At 44.8% G+C, this 23,613-nt stretch overlaps 1 protein-coding gene across 1 annotated transcript in view; it reads left to right on the forward strand.

The window, feature by feature from the left end:
• Window positions 1-9,330: 9,330 nt before the first annotated feature.
• CCDC80 (coiled-coil domain containing 80) overlaps window positions 9,331-23,613 on the forward strand; it is a 30,578-nt gene continuing 16,295 nt past the window's right edge. The window contains exons 1-3 of the mRNA XM_084843144.1: window positions 9,331-9,860; window positions 10,807-12,686; window positions 22,125-22,281. Coding sequence (XP_084699270.1) covers window positions 10,818-12,686; window positions 22,125-22,281 — 2,026 coding nt within the window. The 5' untranslated portion in view covers window positions 9,331-9,860; window positions 10,807-10,817. The remainder of the gene's footprint in view (window positions 9,861-10,806; window positions 12,687-22,124; window positions 22,282-23,613) is intronic.

Here is a 23,613-nt window from a genome sequence, read left to right on the forward strand (position 1 = left end):
ATGCACTTATAAGTTATGTGAATTACAATTTTTGGTGCCCACTTTTTTTGAAAACTGAAGCAGAGGAAGTCAAGCCCACCATATTACAACCTTTCAGGCAAATGAAGAAATCCTGAAGAGGGAACTAGTACGCTCCCCCACTGAGCTCTCACTTAAAATGCAAGTCTTTACAAATATGCATTCCAAGAACACAGCGATTTATTAATAAATTCTTCCTTGACTACATTTTCTTTGGCAGATAGTACTTTTGAGCTCTAGGCCATGACACAGAATGAAATCCAGACCTCTGTGGTTGACAAAATGTCCTTTGTACATCATTATGAACAATGCCTCCCATCAGTCTAAAGATGCGGCCAAAAAATTTATATGCATGGGTTCTTCTGCTTTGTAAGGGTGTAATTCTCAAAGGGGGGGGGATTAAAAACCCTCTTCACCACTGAAAGGATGAGCAAGTTGTATTCATTCAATTGGAATCTATTTTGGAAATAGATATATTAATTTCTATATGGGAGAGAGAGAGAGAGAGAGATGAATGATAAGCAGTATATCAATATATTAAAAAAAAAAAAGAATCACTTGACTCCCCAGTGCAATCCTAATGCCCATGTTGCAAATTTCTATTTTACAGTGATGTAAGAGGGGGCGCCTCTAACAGTATAGTGATGTGGCATAAGAATATAATCAAGAGTACTCGGGGAAATGATGCTGTCAAAGTTCCCCTTATGACTTGGACCCCTTGAGCAATTACTTAAGGATATCTTGCCTCCTAAAGAGTCCCATCTTCCTTCTTTGAAACTTCCCCTTCCCAGTAACATGGGGTTTAGGCTGTAGACGTGGGGCGACTGACACTCTAGACACAGAGTTTAACTACAACAGTTTACTAATAGATTTAAAGCAAACAAATTACAACTAAAGATATTTACACAATAGAGCTGAGTGATACAAAAGGCATTAAACAAAAATTAAATTTGCAAAATGTAAGTTCCTTTACCCTAGCTGTCTTTTTTCTAGGCTGCTTCTTCCTGCTCACTCTTCAGACTCTGCTCACTCTTCAGGCTCTGGCTGTCTCTCCTCTTACTGGCTCTCTTTATATTCCCCCCTCCTCCCTCAAAACCTAAAGTACTGCTTCAAACCTGAAGAAATGAAACTTAAGTGGAGAAATGAAACTACTCCTGTCAGGGTTACCCCTTCCCAACAGAAAACTCCAGGCCTCTAAGCCTGACCTTTTTTCCCTTTGCCACTGTAGGCCTCAAACCTTCACAGATACATTTCCCCATTGAGTAAGAAATTATCATTTTGTTTGTGCCAGCCTAGTCTCAGGGATTGGCCGCTTGCTGGTGGCCCAAGCCCTCCTGAGGGCCATTGCCCCACTCCCTTTATCTTGAGGCAGGTGGGCACCAGTTCAGCAGCAGAAAAAAAACACCAGTCTAGTGCTGCTGGTGGTATCTGCCATTTTATGACACTTTGGTGGTGGTGTTCTCAAATAAGGCATTTCCCTTTTTCTGTTGCACAGAAAAATATTTATGCAGCTATATCTGCTTTACAGATACCATGTTCATCTTGTGGCAAAGGTTTCTAGCAGCCCTGGCCAAGAGACATTTTGTTCTCCTTGGCTGATAACATGCTTCCAGATGTCAAACAGATGCCAAGGAAGAACTATGTCCATGTGCAAATGGCACACGTGCCAGCAAGTCTGGGAACACTGACCAAAAAAAGGGGTGCTGAGATCAGCATGAACATAGCCCTAGAATAATGCCAGGCATTGCCACGCAAGATAAATCTGCCATATTTTAGCTATTATCTTGTCAAGAAACTGGATTTTTCTTCACAAAAAAATCAAAGAGTTTCAAATCTGAAACTGACCTGCTGGTTCACATGTAACAGCAATTCATCAGTTAAACAACCCAGGAATCAGCATGGCTGCATAGGAGTGAGCAAGCGTGCTGCCTCCTGCCTGCTTCTGCTTTGTAAACAGCCCAGGAACACCCCATTCCTGGATTGTTGTTGTGATGTGTGAACCTAGGTTATTTAGGGTTAAACAACCCAGAATTTCACCCAACCACAAACCATGGATTCAAGCTCTGGGTTGTTTAACCCTAAATAACCCAGAGTGCTAGGTTTGCACATCACAACAACAACCCAGGCATAGGGCGTCCCTGGGCTGTTTTGGAAAATGGAAGCCAGCACACTTGCTTGTACATGCTCACAAACAATCCATGGTTTATCAACCATGGGTTGTTTGATTGTGTGAACCGGGCCATTGTGTAAAGAGCAGATATCATTGCTCTTTACAAAGAAATATCCTTAAATGTGGAAGGTACAACTAGGTCAGAGAAGATTCCCTTTAAATACATACATACATACATGCATGCATACATAAAATGCCATTTGGACAATGGAGGCCTGACTTGGAGGAAAAAAAACTGTGTTGCCTGCATCCAAAGGTTGCCCTCATTTCTGGATAACAACAGTCTGTACAAACCTCTTTATTAACTGTGTGAAGAGAGATATGGCCTTTCTCAAATATAAGAACTTAAGAAGAGCCATGCTAGATCAGACCAAAGGTCCATCTAGTCCAGCATTCTGTTCACACAGTGGCCAACCAGCTACTTTTTTCAACTAACTTTTTTCAACTAATTTCACACATGAGGTTGTCACCTTCTAGTAACATTACCTATCTCTGTTCATGGACAGGAGATTAACAATACAATCCTATTCAAGTCTGCTGAAAAGTAAACCTCACGAAGTTCAGTGGACTCACTCCCAGGTATATATGTATAGGATTGCATCCTAATCCTTTCCACTACAAAGGGTGTTTCTACATTAAGCAAAACCCCCGCAAAACCCCACATCCTTTCTGGAGCTTCCTGCTTTCTGTTTCTTTGTGGAAGGGTTTCTTTACAGCATAGCCACGTGGTTTGAACTGAGGGAGTGCCACCCTCCCTCCCTGGCATGTGTGCAAAGGGCGTGGGAGGAGTCTTGTTTTTGTAGATTAACTTCTGCTGTACTGTTTTCTCACATCCCCCAGAAAACTTCTGACTGACTTCTAGGTAGACATAAAATGTAAAATTGTGTTGTAAATCTGCAAGCCTTGGCACACTTATGCAGGAGTAAGCCACATTGAACTCAGTGAGACTTACTTCTGAGTAGACATAAGATCACCCCGTAAGTCTGCAACTCTCAGCACACTTACTTGGGAGTAAGCCCCACTGAACTTAATGGGGTGCTCTGAAACAACAGAGGACGTTGCTTCTGAGCTTGGTGGGGTGGGGGATCAGATGTGTCTCCCTTTGTTGCAGGGAGGCATTTTACCCTCTTCTCCCTCCGACTGAGAAATGCAGAGGCAGGAGACACAATTGGGAGGAGATTCTTGTCCTCACTCCTGTCAAATCTCATCCTGACCGTGTCCCCAACAACTGAAAACAAACGCCCACGGCAGGCAGACGCAGCGGTTTCTCCCACTATTGGAGAATTTCACGTGGAGGTCATGGTGCTCCTGTTCTGTGGGCTGGGAGAAATACCACATTTTTTGCGTTTGGGAAAAAGATGGGATCGGCTGGAGGAAATGAATGGGCATCATCTAAAGAGCCCACAAACTCCCGAGAGAGAGCCATCTCAATAGCAGGATAAAAGCTCTGTGTGATGAACCCCAAAGCCTTCCGGTCACACAAAGCTGCAGACACTGTGGCTCTCTTCCATCCAGTCTTTGCTGCCAACCTGTTGGGCACACCATCCTGCGTCCCTCCTCTGTGCCTGCATTTATTCTCTCTACTGCCTTGCCTTGTCTATTTAACTAGTGACATCCTTGTAATATTATATGACCTACTTCTTCAGGTATGCCCTTAGGGGACCTTTCCCTGCTCCTGAATCAGCACTTGAATGCCAAATTGCAATTGCAGACAGAAATAGTCAAAAAAGGAACCATAATGCATGATTTTTGTTTGTTTTATGGATTTATAGCCCATTAGTGGAGCAGTTAAGACAGACTTTTTGACTAAATCATACACTTTGGGTTAAAAGCATCAAATATGCCAATGACATGCAGTGAAGATTTCCTGATAAGAATCCCCTGCCCTCACATCTACTCCTGTTTTGAAATAAATGAGTTTCAGTTTTTATACTTTTTGCTTATGAATGAATATTTTCAACGTTAAGAGAATGTTCCCAGTGATGATTGTAGGATCCCAACAAATTAGATTACAAATTTAAATTGAATGTACATGGACAAAAAACACAAAGCCAGGAGTGTGCATGTTCACAATGTAATATGAAATCCTATCACATGTTTTTAAATAAATATACATGCAAGTGGTTCACTAGAAAATATTGTTAAACAATTATCTCTGAAAAATAATTTCATATCCATTGCTGACAAAATATTAATACAACACATTAATAAGCCCAAAACAAACTTACAAATGTCTTCATTATATGTGCAAATTGATAATGTCGGGGACATAATATGGTCATGGCCATATATGTATTTTATGGATAAACTTCAACTAGAAATCTAGATATTTATTCTGTTTATGGCATAGGAGCACTCTGTGAAGTATATAACGTCACTGCGGTTATTCAAGTTAAATGAATCCTGAAAACAGCTTCCTTTATGGTGGCAAAGAGCAGTGCAATTAAGAGTGGTGTTATAGTGCTTGCAGTTATACTGTGCAGTTGGTATAATTACACTATATCAATTCATCACACTTTTTCTGCACTTGGTAAAGAGTTGGCCACTTTGGTTACCACTGAGATCCACTTTTCCTCTCCCAACCCTGCTCTACAGGATTTGGTAACTTTAGATCTCTTTGAAATATCTTTCCCCCTGCATGTCCTCTCTGATAGATTTTTCACATTGGGTATGGTATGAGAGCCATCTGTGTTAGTGCAATATTCTCCAAGGCAGCCCTGCGCACAGCATGCTGCAGTAATCTAATCTAGAGTAACTGTACCAACATATATGTTAGTAACATATTGAAAGCCAGATTGGTGTAGTGGTTAGAGTGACAGACTACCACTGGGGAGACCAGGGTTCAAATCTCCACTCAGCCATGAGACTCACTGGTGGCCTTAGGCCAATCACTACCTCTCAGCATAACCTACCTCACAGGGTTGTTGTGAGGAAATAAAATTTGGAGGAGGCATGTATAGTGCCATGAGCTCCATAGAAGAAAAGTGGGATGTAAATATAATAAATAAATAAAAATGTTAAGAACATCACTCCCCTGCAAACCGCTGTTGTCTACTATGCACTGGCCTAATTGAACAGAAATCTTCACACTTCACAGAACAAAGCTTTATGTGGACTGGAGAGCGATCCATCCTTCATAGCACAGCACAGCACAGCACAGCACAGCACAGCACAGCACAGCACAGCATCCCAATTCATGTTAAGTGAAAACATCAGGAATGTGTGGTTTTTTTCCCATATAATCTGCCAATTAATAATAATTAAAGAGAAGTTGCAGTAGGGGGCAGGGCAGGGGGATATGCTAAAGCAGCAGACTGAGGGAAGAAGAGAAAAAGAGAAAATTCTTCTGTTTATAAAGGCCAACTCTCAAATTAAGTGTGGTTTTAAATCTTGAATGTGTGAAAAGTCTCAGAAAATCTAAAACAATAAGAGGTTTTCTGTTTGTAGTACCTTCTTAATACTGGGTATTCCTAAATGCTTTGATGCAAACTTATTTTTCCCAGTCTAAGGGGAAATGGCCTTATAATGTATACACAAGAACACTTTTCTATTTCAGATCCTTTCTGTATTAAGGGTGGCTAAAGTAGGATTTGAACCACAGTTCCACACAGTGACATGCAATGAATGTTAGGGAAAGCCACCATTTAAAGTTCCTTTAAACCAATTGTGAACAAAAAGTATGGCTGCCTGGCTGGCCGGCCTTGTGGCAGTGCAGTGAATAGAATCCTAGGTGGGTTTGGCCTTAGGCCAGCCACGTTGATGGAGTCAGACCACCAAAGCCACAGAAAAGCCACAGAAAAGCTTACTATATGGGGTAAGGAAGTCTGTAACCAAATGACCAGCAACCACAGGTGGAGGAAGTCATCTGTGACCCCTGACCTGACCACATGGTTAAGGCCATCATGCATCACGCTTCAGTGTGCTTCATGTGGTTGCATATGGGTTGCAATGTGCAAATGACAAACTCGAGCACTGTCTGGTACATTTCTAAGCCACTACTGTGGGCCTCCTAGTTGTCTGAATCCTCCCTGTTTCTGAGCCTCGGAGGGCTTTTTATTCAGATTAATGGAGGATGCAAAAGGAAGAAGTTGTACTGCTATTGGAGAATTTATCCTCCCTTTGGAGCAGGGGTGAGGAACCTCTTTCAGTCTAAAGGCCACATTCAGTTTCAGAGAAGTGCTCGGCCACATTCCAGTGGCAGGTGGGGGCAAGGGCGATAGGGTCAAAGGCAAAAGGGTGGGGCCAGAAATATGAAAAATACCAGCATATGGTAGCTTTAGGGTGCAATCCTATGTGATCCACCCTTGATATTCGTAAGCCTCCAACCTCAGAGGCTTACCTATATCCAGTGCAGAGCTGGAGGCGCAGCGGAGGTGATTTATCACCTCTGCCACGCCTTCTGCTCTGCATCCCAGCTAGATGGGCTCTGTCGCCTATCTAGCTGAGGTGTTGGGGAGGGAAGGAAGCTGGTGAGGCCTCAGGATATGGTGTAAGCCAGCCTCGTCAGTCCCCTGCCCTCCCCTTCCATAGGAATGCCCCCTTTACCTCCTCTCCGAGGTTGCTTTCGTGACCTTGGAAAGGCAGCTGGCATGGTTCTCTCCATGCTGTCTGGAAGGGGGAGCTGGAGGGCAGCTCTGATTCCTGGGTCCAAGGTCAGAACACCGATCAAGGAATTTGAAATTTTCTATGGCTCCCCAGACTCCTTCTAGGGGCCATAGCATCACTCCCTAAGGCTCTTTGCTGCAAGTAACTAAGCCTTAGAAGAGGCATTTCAACATTTTAGAATAGAGAGAAAACTGCACAAACGCCAGGAAAGCACCAAACAATTGGTGGCTGGGGGAAAGGGAGCATAGCCCGGGAAAGGGGGATTGGCCAACTGCGGAACCCCAAAATCCTGGATTGGGATCCCTGAGGGCCAGGTATGGCCCCTAGGCCTGAGGTTCCTCACCCCTGCTCTGGAGAAATTCCATGAAACAGTTCCTCCAATTTCTCTGCCCACAAATAAGGCAGAAACATTAAACAATATCAAGTGGGTAGTAGTGAAATACTCCAGGATTAAGGATCAGCTCAACCTCAATTTACCTGCTCTTTTCTTCTTATAAGTAATCTATTATGCAGGGCCAGCCTAAGATAGTTTGCTACCTGAGGCGAAACAGAAAATGGCGCACACACCCCCTTTCAGGTCAAGGTGCATAGTACTCAAGGACAGCCAAGTTATTTTGGCACCTGAGGCAGAAAACCCCTCAAACACTTCTCTGCCACCTTGGCAGTACAGATACACCAATAATACATTAAATAACAATTTTCTGTTCTTTTGCAGCACACAAAATCAGCTGTTTGAGGCAGCCATCTCACTCTGCATTATGGCAGGGCTGGCTTTTTTATAACCTCAGATTTGAGGTCAGTAAGAGGTTGAAAACTCTAGTACACTAGTCCTGGTCCGATGCATACCATGGCATGGTATTTCACACTCTCTTATTTAAATTCTCATATTTGTGCAAATGCACCTTGTCAACAAAGCACCCAGGCAAAAGAATCTAAATGCCACTGGGTGTTCTGTTATAGTGGAGCCAGCATTTCACAGGTAAAAACATGTAGCATCCCTATTCTTCTGACAGTCTCTCCCTGTCATCAGTGCATGTTGCTAAAGGCTCTCCTCTGTCAGCTAGATGAACTCAGCAATAACCTATTGTCCACTGATTTAAAAGCCAAAACTAGGATGCTTGGGTTAAAGATATACCAGCAAACCATCACAGGCCTACAATATACCTGTGTGAGAGATGCTAGGCTGTGTTCTGAATTATGCCTAGTGCATTTATAGTATATACTCATATGCACTAGAGACAGGATGTATCTCTTCCCCACCCACCTCCTCAGATATTTTACTTCTGGAGGACATAGGAGGGGGTCAAATCCCTCTTTTAGTATTTAGACCTGTTCGTTTAGACTTATGGAGGCTCTTTCATAGGTTAGGCCAAATGCACCTAGGAGTGAGGGGGGCAGGTGACTGCTCTGCCCTTGTACTTGCATTTGGTGCAACATGGGTTAGACTAGGACTGGGGAAACCCAGGTTTCAAATAAGCACTTAGCTTGGAAACTCCCTGGGTGGCTGTGGGTCTAACCAACCTCACAGTGCTGTTGTGATGATAAAATGTATGCCATATGGCTCCTTGAGGAAAGGCGGAATACACATGTATTTTGGAACACAGGTGAGGACAATGAGTGGGATCCAGATTTAGTCATGCTTGGAGATTTCAACTCATGCTTGGAATCAGTGGGCCTGAAATGAGTCCTAACTTGTCCTGTTAATTTCGACAGGTCTATTCTGGATTAGTGGAGGCTGGTGGTTTTGATGTCACTGGGGCAGTGAATCTGTTCTGGGTTTCAGTCAGAACTCTAAAGGAGCTTTGCACCTTGGATAGCTCCGTTAGAGTTCTGACTGAAACCTGGAACCGCCCCACTGACATCAGAGTCCCCAGCCTCCCCTGGTCTGAATCCAACCCAGGGCTGGCCCTGCCTTTAGGCAGATGCCTCAGGCAGGAGATTTTTAGCATCATGATAAGGCATCAAATTATTAGGTGTTAATTTATTACTGTTGCATTTTTATAGCCTGGCAGGAGAGAGGGCTTGTGGGATTTTCTGCCTCAGGGGACAAAATGATGTGGATGGCCTTGGATACTACTACCCGCTTTGACTTGGGCGGCGGGGGAAGGCCAGCATTGCTGTTCTCCTCAGGCAGCAAAATGCCTTGGGCTGGCCCTGATCCAACTCCAGGTGTAACCCAACGTTTCCTTCAAGCTGTGGGTCCGCTTTTAAAAGGTGAAAGAGGAGGGTGCTTCGGTAAGACAGCCGAAGGTGCTGAAAGAGTTAAGGTCTCGACCGGCCCATTCCAAAAAATCACCGATGATGTTGATGTGTAACGTTTCAGACGACCCCCAAGAAGCATCCCCCTTTCTCGCTCAAAACCCTGTGCAAGTGGGAAGGGGAGGCGATGTGCCGCTGATCTGCTCAACTGAAGCGCCCCCCCCTCGCCCCCCAACAGACACATTTCCAGTGGCGGCTGTTGTTTCGGTTTGGGTTGGAGCTGGGCTCTAAGTTATCCTGACATTTCTGGGAGGAGATCCAAAAAGCGGGGGGGAGGGGAGGAATAAGGCGGCTAAGGAGGGAAGATTAGGAAGGGCGAGCAAGGTGCGGAGGAACTCTTTCTTTCCTCGGGATCACGTTTGGGTGCGTGTGTTTTTGAATTCTGCCTGGAAAATCTATTAGCCCTGATGCTTTGGCTCTCGGGAGACAAAGGAGCGCGGCTCCACGGAGGAGGAAGGGACTGATGGGGGGGATCATGGAACTTTAAAAGAGGACGAGAGTTCAGAGCAGCGGCAGCAGCTCCTCGAACTCCAGCGAGATGTGCCTCTGTGTGGCTCCAGAAAAAAGGCAGAGCGGCGGCTAGATGGAGGGAAGCGAAGATCCAGTAGGGAAGTTCCTTGCGTTGTCCCCGGTGTGGTAAAGAAGGCGAAAGAGCGAGCGAGCCATCGTGAACCGGACGTCCCCTGGAATCTGTTTTGTAGCAGAAAAATCGCCCGGCTTCCTGCAGCAGATGTACATGGCAAAGCTCTCTGTCTAAAGAAAGGCTCTGAGAGGGAAACACTTCTGGAAGGAGAAGTTTGCTGTAAGGGTAAGTTTGACACTGCTTTGCTGCTTCTCTGAGACAAACTGGTGCGTGTGTGTATTAAATGTGTAGATTATAATACAGCCCTTTTAGGTTTTCTGTATCAACAGATCCCAGCTGTCCATTGACTGTTGCCTCAGTCGTTTTGGTTTAAGGCTGCTTCCCCCAGCAAAGCTTCCACACACTCCTCCAGTCCATATGCACACCACAAGCGATCCAAAGACTCCTGACCCAATAACTCTAGCCAGTCTCCTTTCTCACTGAAGAGGCTGCTCTCCCTGCATATACTGTAGAGTTGCATTTCATTTATTTCATTTATTACATTTCTATAGTGCCCAATCGCCAAAGTTCTCTGGGCGGTTTACAAAGATTTTTCTCTTAAAGCGAAAAGCCAGGCAAATTTAGAGTGCTGATCTTGGAAATTCACAAGGAAGTTGAAAGCATTTCAACCAGATTGGAGGAAAAAATTATCTTGGCGGTCTCAGGGATGAGCGTTGGACATCTTTAGTCCACGGATGGGCAGGCAGTAAATCGGGAACTACTGTTAGATCTCGAGGTGATTTGCAGTAGATTGACAAGGGTTTCGGACTCTCAGGGAATTAACAATAGCAACAACATCCAAGGTAGGCTGCTGAAGTGAAGAGAGCTTGTGGGTAATCAGGAGTGGACTTTTGCGTGGAAGGACTATGAGCTCAGTTTGATTCTGTTACTGAAAACAAATTCTTAGGCTCAGAACATGCTCAGAAACACCCTGTTCTTTAAATTTAAGTGTATGCCTTTTGCACCTGGCTCTGGTTGGTGGGTATTGGGGTTCTAGTAAAAAAACAAAACACAGAGAGAGAGAGAGTAGATTTGATGAGTCTTTGGTCTTTTCACCCCTGTTGAAACCCCTGTCTATATGAATTCCCAGTACTGCCTTTAACATACCTCTGCTCTGCTCTTATTTTTAAAGTAAAACCCACAATGAACTGGACACCGGTTGTGAGCTTAGCTGTGCTGTGGGCAGCATGGCTAGTGTGTGGTTTGGAAAAGCCGCTGAGGCAAGCTGAAAGAGGGGGCCCTAGAGTCAGAAAAGTTGCTCTGGCCTACCAGGGCAGTACTAGGCAATCAACTTCACAGACAAGGAGAGCAGAGGCTTTGCACAGACTTCTGAGCCCTTCTGGGAGCTTTCGTCAACGTCCCCTTGTCAAAAGGGATTCTTTGGAGACAAAAAGCCCACAAGCAGCCCCTCTGGAAGATGAATCTCGTGCCCAGGTGAAGAATGGCGGGACTAAAAGACGGCAGATGCAAAGGCCTAAGTCAGAAATGATTAAGGATGAGGGAGTTTCCGCTGCATTTCGATCGCGCACTGTGCGCTTCCCATCTGGGTCCAGTTCTCCCAACATTCTGGCTAGCTTTGCCGGAAAGAGCAGAGTCTGGATCATCTCTGCTCCTCATGCCTCTGATGGTTATTACCGGCTCATGATGAGCCTGCTGAAAAACGATGTCTACTGTGAACTGGCTGAGAGACACGTTCAGCAGATTGTCTTGTTCCATGAGGAAGGTGAAGAGGGCGGGAAAGTCAGGAAGATAAGCCCTGAGGGGAGAATTCTGGAGCAGCCTCTAGATCACAGCCTTATTCCCAAACTCATGAACTTTCTGAAGCTAGAAAAGGGGAAATTTGGCATGGTGCTGCTGAAGAAGACGCTGCAAGTAGAGGAAAGATACCCCTACCCAGTAAGGCTAGAGGCCATCTATGAAGTCATTGACCAGAGCCCCATCAGGAAAATTGAGAAGATTAGGCAAAAGGGCTTCATCCAGAAATGCAAAGCAGCGGGAGCAGAGGGCCAGGTGGCTGAGGAAGGCAACAACGGTGACAGCAACACCAGAGCCGCACCAGGACAGAGCCCCTCATTACCAAAGAAAGAAGAAACAAGGAAAAGCAGTGTGCAGCCAACCAGGGTTAAAACTGTGAAGAAAGTTGTAACAACTGCAGTGTCACCGGCGGCACCCCCCCCTACAACTAGAGCCCCTACTTTCCCTCCCACAACCACAACTTTCAGGCCAGTCACCAGAATAATGACAATAGCAAATAGACTTGTAACAACCACCACGACTGTTCCTATTACACAGAGAACCTGGACCGCAAAGTCACACATGTTGCTTCCCACAGCACCTGAGGCAACTGCCGCTCGGGTAACAGAGAATTTTTCCTCTCCAGTATGGAAAGAGAACCGCAGAGAAAGGCATCCGGGCCACACACACAGACAACCGACAGGTAGTAGGAGGCCCAGCAAAGCCATTAATTATGACACCTACACAGAGATCCCAATGGCCACCACAGAGCACTATACGAAGGCAAGTGCTGGCAGATATAGAGACAACCGCACAGACAGGAAGGACTATAACACAAGGGAGCCCAGCATCACAACAGGGCAGCACAAGCCTGCTAAAAGCAAGCCCCCTAAAAAGAAAGTCCAAGGCAAAATACTTAGCAACGAATATGAGGATAAATACGATGCAGGGCAGCCTGCTGTTCCTCGTTTAGAGGAAGGTGTCCCCGTGGGGAATATCCCACCAAAGAAAGGGAAGGATCCAAAGAAACACGACCGCTTAGATAAATCTGAAAAGAAGAAGAAAGAGCGAGCTGACAAGAAAAACGAGAAGCAGGCCAAGAAGGACAAAGCTGAAAAGAAAAACAAGCAAGAGAAAGAGCGTAACAAGAAAAATAAGAAAGGAGGCAAAACAGAGAATGAGGGAATCCTGAAAACTAATGCCAAGTCTTTCACCCAAGCCTCCAGAAAATCCGTGACAAACCTTTTGGATTTCTTTGAAGGGAAAAGACGGCTCCTGGTAAGTAGATTATACATGTATAATCATCCCTTACCATCTGTGCAAAAAATAAGTTTCTTATTGGGGCGCTCCATTTACAGAGCCCCCCGTTCTATCTGTACCAGCCAAAACAGGAAACCAGAGCATGATTCTAGGGTGCCTTCTGAAAAGCCTTTGGTGGCAGCCTTGACCTCATTTTCTTTCTTTAAAGTAGTACTTGCTTTGTACTTTATCTCTTTTCCCCTCATGCTATCATAGTGAGTAAGTTCATGCTGGAAAGGAAGCAAGAGGAATAGGACCTAAAGGGAAAAGCTACTGAAAGGCAGGAACTGTGTGGCAGCCAATGGTGCAATGGTAAATTTTGAGGTGCAGGCGTTCATCATGACAGTCCCCATCGCCACACCCCCAAGGAGAGTTCACAAATTGCAGGCAGCTGTGTTGATCCATATCAATCATCCAGTTTTAGCAGCTTTTATCCTTACCAGGAACAGGTCTTTGCAGTTGAGGCTGGTGGCTCCGATGTCCGTGGGGCAATGAATCCGTTCCAGGTTTAAGTCAGAACCAATCTGAACTCTAAAGGAGCTATCCAAGGTGTGCTTGGATAGATCCTTTAGAGTTCTGACTGGTTCTGACAGAAACTCAGAGTGGATTCTCCACTCCCGTAACATCGGAGCCACCAGCCTCCACTGATCTTTTGTAAAGCTAATGGGTCTGAATTGCCCATTCAAGACCAAGCCCTCGCTGCCCCCCAATACTTTGCATTACAACAGGGAACAATATATAGTTACTGGGGGAATTCATTTCCCCCCATAGCTACTGTAAGGATTGCAGCTAAACTCAGAGGGAACAGGGACATACGTGTGTGTGTGGGGGGGGGGGGGATGACCCAAGATGACATCAGCTTCCCTTCTAATAAAAAAGTCCTGGTGCTGTTGTCGCATCCCTGTGTTCCCTGGCTTCACAACACCGCTGGTGGCAGCAGCAACTGCAACAGATCACTACGCACACAGTCAGGGCAAGGGGAAAGAGATTGCCAGAAGTGCTATGAAGCAACTGTGATGTGTTTTTGCCTCTGGGGAAGAGGAGTGCATTCTCATTTTCTAGAGGCTTGTACAAGCAAAAACAGGGTTCTGTGCAGGCATTATTTCATTAAGCGCACAATCTTATGCATGTTTAGATAGTAAGAAGCCCTGCAACTCCCAGCATGTAGGACTTTTTTCCATCTAAACATACATAAGATCGCACTCTTAAGAGGCTAACATGGAGATCAGCCTTTAATATTTTTACAGTATATTTTCTTCTGTAAAAATAAAAAGCAGATAGAATGAAACGGACTATTTTCTGACTATAAAAGGGGACTAAATCCAGCATTATTGATAAGTATGTCACCGGTAAGGATGAAGTGAATGTTTGAACGGCATTTTGAATCCCAAGACAAATTCAGTTGCCTGAATTTGCATGACGATGCAAAGCCAGGATTTTCTCAGGTGAGCCTCACTTTAGGATGACAACCCACCCCCCTCCACCCAAGAGGATAACAGGGGAATGGGGAACAGCACAGCTTTTCTTCTTTCGCTCCTTAGACCTGATTCCCCATGTGCCACAGAAGCTGCTGGCTTAGCCACCAAACTTGTGAGTGTTAAAACAAAATGAATTTCTACATAAGTTCAAAACAAGAAGCATGTGGCTTACTTGCCATGAAAAGTCACAACCCACCACTACAGCCACATGTTTGGTGATTGTGATGTTGAAGAAAACCTACCAGCAACAAAGATGGACTCTGAGGATGCTCTTTTCTCTGAAATTGCCAACTTTGTTCACTCACTTGCTGCCAAGAATCCAGGAGACACTGTTGAAAATCACTGCATTCCAGTGTTTTCTGTGTTGTCCTTCACGTTTCTTCTGATATGATTTGTGGATAAACCTTTTGCAATACAATACAATTGCAGTAGCAGCCTGCCCAGTGTGGCAGGACGAACAAAGTTTCCTTGAAGCTTCTAAAGGTTACTGTGCCTTTAATGAAAAGTTTGCTCCTTACAAATTAATTGTTTTATTGGATATGTTTAGTATGGCTGGTGGGATTACTGATGAATTACCCCTTAATCAGCATCAGTTCCCCTGGGGATTACTACTTAAGTAATTACTACTTTCTCACCCTATTTCTTTTCTTTCTTTTATAAGAAAACAGCAGTATTTTGCTGTAAAAGAAAGAAAGGAAGAATAAGGAAACAATGAGTATAAATGCCAATTTAGAAATAATAATTGTAATTCAAATAGAAATACAATATATCTCACCATAGAAAGACAGACTGGGACCAGGTGACCAGTGTGTGCCAGCTCAGACTGCTGTCCAGGTGCCGCTAGAACTGTTGATGGGCAACTTCAAGGACCCTGCTCTCCCTTCTCATTTATTTTTATTTAATTTTGGGGGGCAATCTCTAAGGGTAGAACCTTCTTATGGTTCTTCGAATTTAAACCAGACTTTGACTTGGCATAACAGAGAACACCTTCAAATAGAGGACTAACCTTTGCATAGTTGGCCATCCTACACACCAACCACACACATAGTCTAGCTGTTCTGAAACTATCCTCTTCTATTCCAGGAATCTTTCTTTTTTCAGAAAATCAGGCTTGGCCACTTTGGATCCATTGGGTATGCATTGACATTTGCTCCCTTTGTCACTAGACAGGGGCTGCATGTCTCTAACAGCTGTATGAGAAGCTGATGTTCAACAGGTGTAATCTTTCTTGATCTGGAGATGCATTGAATTTCTGCCTTTCCGCAAGCTGCAAAACCTCTTTCGGGAATCTAGGTGGCAGCTCTGTTTTTACTTATAGATGCCCTTCCTAAACCCATGTTCATGCATGTGAATTTACAGATGACTTCATTTCTTATGATGCTTCAACAAGATGCTTCATTAATCTCAAGAGTCTTCAATGGTAGAGCAAATGCTTTGTATGCAGAAGGTCCCAGTTATAATCCCAGCCTCTCTAGGTAGGGCTGGAAAAATTCCTGCCTGAAACCTTGGAGAGCTGCTGTCCCTCAATGTTTACAATGGCATGACTCAGTATAAAGTGGCTTCCACTGTTCCTGTGAGTCTGGTCTTGAATTTAAATGTGAAGTCCCAGTATTTGTGCATTGGCGGGTGATGAGGTAGTGGTGGTTCAGATCCATATAAAATTCTTTATTAATACAAAAGAGAGTTGCCAAATGACCAGGAAAAAATGTCTTGGCATCTGCTTTTGCCTTTAACATCAGCCTGATTTATAGAAATCAGCAGGATATTTCTATTTTTTATTTTTGGTTTGGAGACCTGCTCATAATGTCTGCAGATCAAGATCTGGTTAAAGACACGAAAGCAGCAGGGGCCAGCTCTGAAATCTGGCCTCACCACTAGCTTTGACTTCCATCTACTGTTTGTGTCTGTGTGACTTTGCTGTAGGCCCATGTATTTTGGCTCAGTGACATTGCTTTTGTTTGCTACCCTGTGGTGTGGAAGGAGTACAGTCTGGAAGCTTGAGAGTAGCCTTTTATCCATACCCATAGAAGACACAGCCAGGCTGTATATATAAGGTATTCTAAAATTAACTCCCTGCAGTAATGCAAACAGCAACAAAACCCTGTTTATTTCAGAAAGGTTATTTTAAAGCTATGATTTTGAAGAAGGCTTGTGTAAGGGTGCAGTTAGATGAGTTAGCAGGAGATGGGTGATCAGACGTCCCACGTATATATAAGATACATACGAAACATGTAAGTGCTTGTGTGTTTTGCCTCACAGAACAAAACAGCTGCTCCAGGGGAGTGAGGGAGACTGGGAAACAGAGCAGGGGCAGGGAAAAGGTTTAACTTTCCTTCTCCTGACACTGCAGAATCAGCGCCTCCAGTGGCTGCATTTATCCTTATTAAAAATGTGGGAAGTCTGATAATGAATTTCCCACTCCAGAACTAGTTTGGTGCTGAGGTTAGCCAGAATAGATCATAATTACCCATGGGTGCTGTCCAATTGTCTTTGTAATCTGAAACAAAAATACATTTATAATTTCTTGCTAATTCAAATTCTCACCTCCCCCCACCCCCTTGTTCATTTTAAGCATTTCAGCTGGTGGGGGGGGGGAAGTGCAAGAGAAGAAACACAAACTGGTTTGCACATCATGGCAGCAATTCATGGGTTGTTTAGCCCAGGAATTGCGGGGACAAGCACAGTGTGTGAGCCACACGCCTATTGTTTTGCTTTTAATTAACAATCTAGGAACACCCTGTTCCTGGTTGTTCAGTGATATGCAAACCTAGAACTCTGGGTTGTTTGGGGTTAAACAACCCAGAGTTAACCCAACAATTGCCCATGGTTTGTTGTTGGGTTAGTTCTGGGTTGTTTAACCCATAAACAGTTTTTCAGGTTCTCATGTCACAGAAATGGCATACGCACATGAGGCAGCAGACTCATCACTTTGCTTGTCCCCAGCAATTTCTGGGTTAAGCAACCCAGGAATTACCACTGTAATGTGCAAACTAGATGAGTGAAAGCCCCCTGTATATTCAGATATCTAAATCTGTCTATAGACCCACAGATCCATATCCTTTTAAGGCTGAAACTACATCTGTATAAGCAACACAGACTGAAACTAACTCTGTGTATGGTGAATTATGGAGCAATAGAGTTTAGGAGTTTGGCTTGTGCACCAACCCATAGGTTACATCCAGTGTTAATATAACATAAATCCCATTCATTTCAATGGGTCTACTCTAAGTAGAACTAACATTGGATACAACCCAATAAGACTGGGGGAGGTGGGGAAACACCATTCAGATATCTATAGTTTTTGTATGGTTGCCATGTAGTAGAAAAAGAGTGTCTGTCGGTTGGAGTAGTTGTGCTCTTTCTCAGCCTAACCTACTTTACAGGAGTATGATAAAAAGGGATAACCACTATAAATGCTGCCCAGCATTCCTTAAAGAGAGGGCAGGTTACAAATTTGATAAATATAAAATAAAACTGTCAGCTTTGTTTTGCACTCCTCACTTCCTTGAGCACTGGGAAGTTGTGGATGCTGCCCTTGTGAGGTGAGAGTTCTGGTACCTTTTGTAATAAACTGTTTATTTACAAACATACAGCATGAGTAGACAGGAATCAGGGAAGCAGTGCTAGTCCTCAAGCGACCCTGGCCAAGGTGACTAATGTCTAATAAACTACTTTTGAGCACTCAGCCCCTTAGTAACCCAGTCAGTGACCCTTTTCTGTGGAGATCCAAACTCAAGATTGAGTATGTACCGAAAACAGATTGCAAAATCTCCCGTTCTCAGGCAGGGTATGAAACAAATCTGGGGGATTGAAATCACCACCAACCGTTAAAGATGATTAATCAGGACCTAATTATCCGTTATCAGGTGCCAGGCTGTACAAAAACCCTAGAAAGAACAGGCCATTTTGCTTAACCAAATGCAACAGTATTTTCTAGCAGTAGCGACAGAACTGTAAGAATGCTATACAGATAGCTAACATCCTTGCACTGTCAAAATGCTTTCTTGGGCTGTTGGTTCGAGTGTTGGACGGACTGGGGAGACCTGGATTCAAATCCCTACTCAGCCCCAAAGCTCACTGAATGAACTTGAGCAGTCATCAGGGCTGGCTCTGCTATTAGGCAGAGTGAGGTGGCCACTTCGGGCAGCAGATGAGGGGGATGGGTAGAAATGGGAAAGCTGTTAGAGGACAGAACTGTGTGTGACACACTTAGCTGGCCCTGCAACTGCCCCCCCACCCCCCGCTAGCCTGCTGCTCTCAGGTATGGTGAAGGATGAGGCCCCATCGCTAATGCTGAAGTGAGAGTCAACTGCCAGTCCGGTCGGCTTCTGTACATGGAATTGGAGGGGGTGGGGGAGGCACATCTTCTCCTTTGCCTCAGGCAGCAAAATGTCCTGGGCTGGCCCTGGCAGTCATACTCTCTCAGCCTAACCTACCTCACAGGGTTGTTCTGAGGATAAAAGAGGAGGAGGAACCATGTACACTGCTCTGAGCTCCCTGAAGGAAAGATGGGACATAAATGTAGATGATAATTATTGTAACTTTTTTTCACTTCTGACTGACGCAGGGCTTTGCATACGAAGCACTGGCAGTCCTGAGGATAGAACTTGTTACTTCAGGCCTGCTGGTAGAATCTTCTGTCTCACATCTCTAGGAGATCATAGAAGCCATGGAAGCTCCCATGCTTTAAAACAGCGTTCTGTTGTCACAAAATGGCCATTAGCTATCAGCCTATTCCTTGATTGGCTGAAAGCCCTCTATATGCCCCGGGTCAGCCAACCCAAGGTCCTAGACATTCTGTCTGCTGGCCGGGCACTCTCCATGGCTCAGGATTACCTAGGCTGCTCAGTCTCCAGCTGCCTCAACCCTCCCTGTTCCTTCTATCCATATCTTCTGTTCCTGTCCACGCATGCACATTTCCATGCTCTGTGCTATTGCCTGCCTTCTGGATACTGACCTCTGCTTGACCACGTTATAATTGCTTTAGGAATGATAATTAAATGGACCTCTCTGACATTACTCAGATCCTGGCCTCAAACTCATCATGCCTGAATGCCTTCTCAGTCAACAGCCAACTTTCTGGCAGTGCACTACAATCTGTTTCAGTCCTATATAAATAAGAAGTAAATGCTTTGCTGCTGCATAAGAAATTAAAGCCAGTCACCACTGATACATAACGTTCCAACTGCAAAAAGCTGATTGGTTCCTACCATATAATGTACCAAACTTTAATCAGCCACTATTTCCCCCTGGGAGGCCTGGCCTGTGATAACTTGTCCCGCGATGAATATGGGTCTGTGGGGAACGTTTAGCCAGTGGGATAGGGGCCATTGGGCCTTGTGTTGTTTATTGGTTTTGGGTTGATCATTTTCTGAAGGCACATATTTTCTGTTGCTTCCACTGTCGTACTCACAGCCATGTATAACACACCCTATTCCGGCTTACAGCACACTTAATTCTGCTTGTAGCATTGCTTAATCATTAGTTAACTCTTACACAGAAAATCTTGGGGCTGAGCTAGATATTACATATGTAAGAGATATTACAAAAGGGAGTTTTGTTGTTCCTAGGGGGAAAGTTCAGTGAGGGAGACAGAAACTCACTACAGCTTGGGTCCAGCGATCTAGGACCTGCGTTGAGGGTAGGCATGGTCGGACACCTGCTAAGGGCCCACACCCCAGCAGAGGCCCACTGACAAGAGCCCCCTTGGAGATGCTCCTCTTCTTTGCCATTGCAACCTGCATGTTCACCTGCCTCTCGCCCTGGCCCAGACAACAGTGTAGTGAGGAGGAGCAGTAGATGCCACCTTGCTCACTGGCTCTCTTCCTGTCAAACAAGCAAGTGGGAGCAATGGTGAGAAAGAGGAGGAGGCGCAATAGCAGCTGGTGACAATGGCGGTGAGAAGGGAGGGAGGGGACCCATGGAGGGAGTCTTGCCCAAGGGCCCTCAAAAAGCAAGAGCTGGCACTGCAAAGATCCCACTGTAGGGAGTGGTTCCTGATTTCTTTCTATCCTTCAACCATCCCTTGTTTCCTGCTAAAAACTGGCTTTGAAGTGTCAGGGGACACTTCAGTCTGGTTTGTCAGGAGTGCAGGGGCTGCAGAAAAGGAGGAAACCAGCAACACACATGCACAACTGGAAATGCCTTTTGCCTGCTCAGCACGATCTTTGGATCCAAGCCCATGTAATTAGCCCGGGCTGTGTTTCCACCAGTCGTTTACTCCAACCTGGCTGCGCGGTGAGGTCTCCGTGTTTCCACGACATTGTGGCCATTCAGCACCAGCCCACATTTTATCACTGAACAACCGCTTCTTCTGAGACTGCTTATAGTCTGACTTTTCCATTTTACCGCGGCTCCATTACTGACTTGTTTCCACAATCGCACTGGGTCCGGTATCATAGTCCTGCCCATGGGGTGTGTAGCTCAGCCTATGTGGGTGTGTTGCTCTGGCTCAGTGACCCAACTCTCCCTTCCTGTTTTCTGGACGTTTCATTGATGTTTTGGAGCAGGATGCCAAGGGACCAACTTTTTAAACATCATTGAAAATAAGCACTAGAACACAGCCCATGACCCCAGTCAATGTGTTCTCCCATTGTACTTAATGATGTTTGCCCTCTCAATGACCACAGAAATAACAGAAGCCCCTCAATTGACACAGCACATATCAAAGCCCTCAATTCCTTAAATGCGATTAAGCGTGATCTTGAGCCTTCGGTCCATTGCCTTAGGACATAGCTCCTTCTTAGCTTCCATATAGAGATCCTGTGTGTTAAAATGTGGGCTGGTTTCAGTCTCTTTCCCACAACAAACCCATTACTGTCTTGTCAGAAGTAACTCCCATTGTGGTCAATGAGGTCCTCTGGGTTAAAATGGGGGCTAGTTTCCCTCTTTGTGTTCTTCCCCCCCCCTTTCCCAGCACAAGCATATGTGTGTCTACTCAGAAGTAACTCCCATTGTGCTCAATGAGGCTTGCTCCTGAAATGCAGGTACATCTGGACTTTCAGGGGAAAGGGGGGCGGGAGGGGAAGCCTCTCTTCACAGCAAAGCTGATTCCTTTTTAAGAATCCCATACTCCTCCATTAGCTTCTCCTTCCATTGTCCTGGAAACAGGGCCAAAGAGGTGGGAACACGGATGAGGTAATCAGACCCAACCCAGACTCCACTCAGACACCACTCAGCCATCAAGAAAATAATTCTCAGTGGAAAAAGAGCCTGATGCTACAGCGACGATAAGCTGAGAATTTAAGCACTGTGGAAACTGGAAAAGGAGAAGATGCGATTGGGGAAATATTGCAACAAAGTTGCAAACAAAGTTGCAAACAAAGTGAAGCCCATAGCGTGGAAACACCCCCCCCCCCCCAGTTCGGACTCACACATTGAGATGAGAGCTGTATTAATCAATATAGGTTTTTATCCCGCACCTTTACGGAGGCTTCTGCTTTCAGATTCTTTGCAGGATTAAGATCGGCTCCTTTACACATGCTTTCTTCCAGGGTTTTTCCTGCTCTGCCTTTCTATATGTTTCATTATACAACCACTAGATAGTGCTGTGGTATAGCAGAATTGCACAATTACACGAGACTCTCATTCCACCATTTCTAAATCATACCTAATAGGAAAAAACCTTCAATAATGGTTGCAAAGCACAGGAGAGGCCCTGGAGGATGACGACATCATGTAAAGGACCATAAATTACTGTGAGTGAGCAATCAAGAGCGTACAATAAAAGCCTTGTGTGGAAAGGCTCATAGATGGGAGGGTGGGAATTCATCCAGGGGATTTGGAACCCCATGGCAAATGTATTATGTAGCCCGGGTCTTCATATACAGCGAGAAGAAGCTACTGTGAAAGCCAAAGCCATATAAGTAACACCTATGTTTTAGGTTTGATACTAATACTTTATTCAAATGATCAAAATCTTTTTCTCGTATCTTACCAGCTGATCACAACACCCAAGACTGACAACACCATGTATGTGCAACAGAGAGATGAGTATCTGGAGAGCTTTTGCAAAATGGCAACTAGAAAAATTTCAGTCATCACCATCTTTGGCACCATGAACAACAGCCGCATGAAGATTGACCACTTCCAGCTAGGTTGGTTTTTAATTTTTATAAAGAAACTTCTTTCCTTTCTTTTTGAGCAAAGGAACCATATGACTAGCATTAAAAATGCTTAAGAGGTTCCTTTTATTGTGGTAACATGGTTCTGTCTCTCTCTCTCCCCCCCCCCCGCCCCACTCCTCGTATTTGTTTGGCTGACTCTGGTAGTTCTCCGGTTTACTTTACTAAGCCAACACATTCAGATTCATGGAGTATCTCTGTGCTAGTTGATCAAGCCAATGAAATAGTAGAAAACAAAGAAGTATGACTGGGTCATGGCAAGGGTCAAATGGTGAGCTGGCTCTCAGCTACAAACATCTGCACTCAGAACTTTATGTAACTGTAGACCCTTTCACATGTTACTCGTGTAAAGGGGCAAAGCACATTGAAAGGGGCTGCGGGGTGCTGCCTTTAGCCCCACCCGCAATGTTGGGTGGCTCCTCCAGCCCAGTCCTCATTGTCCACATGTCAGCATGGACATCTGCGATGGGAAGCCTTGGTGCATAAACCTCTACCTGTGGAAGCTTCCCCAGATCTTTGAACCTTGCATGAAGGGGGCTTGTTTGATTCTACTTACATGATTAGTATCCACAGGGCCAGCCCACAACACTTTGCTTCCTGAGGCAGAGCAGGAAATGACACACCTCATCCCCCAATAAGTCATAGTACATAAGGCAAGGCAAGTTATTTTGGTTCCTGAGGCAGGAAATCCCATAACCCTCCCTGGAAGAAAAAAGCTACAATAATAAACAATAATTTGCTGCCTTAATCTGCTGCCTGGGGCAGCTGTATCACTCTGTGTCGTGACAGGGCCAGCCCTGCATGTTCTGCTTATTTTACAGACGTTTAGCTATGCGGTTACCAGTCCCCCAACTCTCCAGAGCAGAATTTCAGGGGGCAGCAGGTGGGAAGGAGAGATCAGTGAAAAATGCCTCCCCCTCCCTTCATAACTAACTTGTCCCACTGATTTCAATGATTTCTACTCTAAGTGTGACTAAGTCTGGATCTAATGCAATAAATATACAGGAGATAATACAACAGCGTCCAAGTTCTGTCCAGCGAGACTTAAATTCTGGTCTTGTTAAAACAACAACCTCATTTATCTGAATAGTTTAGATAATAGTTTAGATATGCCAAAGATTCACATGCTCTTAAATTGTACTGTTTACATAGGATTACGTGATAGGATGGAACAGTTTATGTAATTAGATATGAAGGACCAGAATTGGGCTACAAATGAGCACTTTTAGAAAACATATTCATCTAGGTTGATTTAACACAGAGATACAACCTTTCTTCATAAACGCCATATCCTGAAGCACACTC

Source organism: Heloderma suspectum, chromosome 3 (assembly GCF_057233095.1).
Source record: "Heloderma suspectum isolate Gila_16-S chromosome 3, 16-S_ref, whole genome shotgun sequence".
In the NCBI taxonomy this organism is placed as follows: Eukaryota; Metazoa; Chordata; class Lepidosauria; order Squamata; family Helodermatidae; genus Heloderma; species Heloderma suspectum.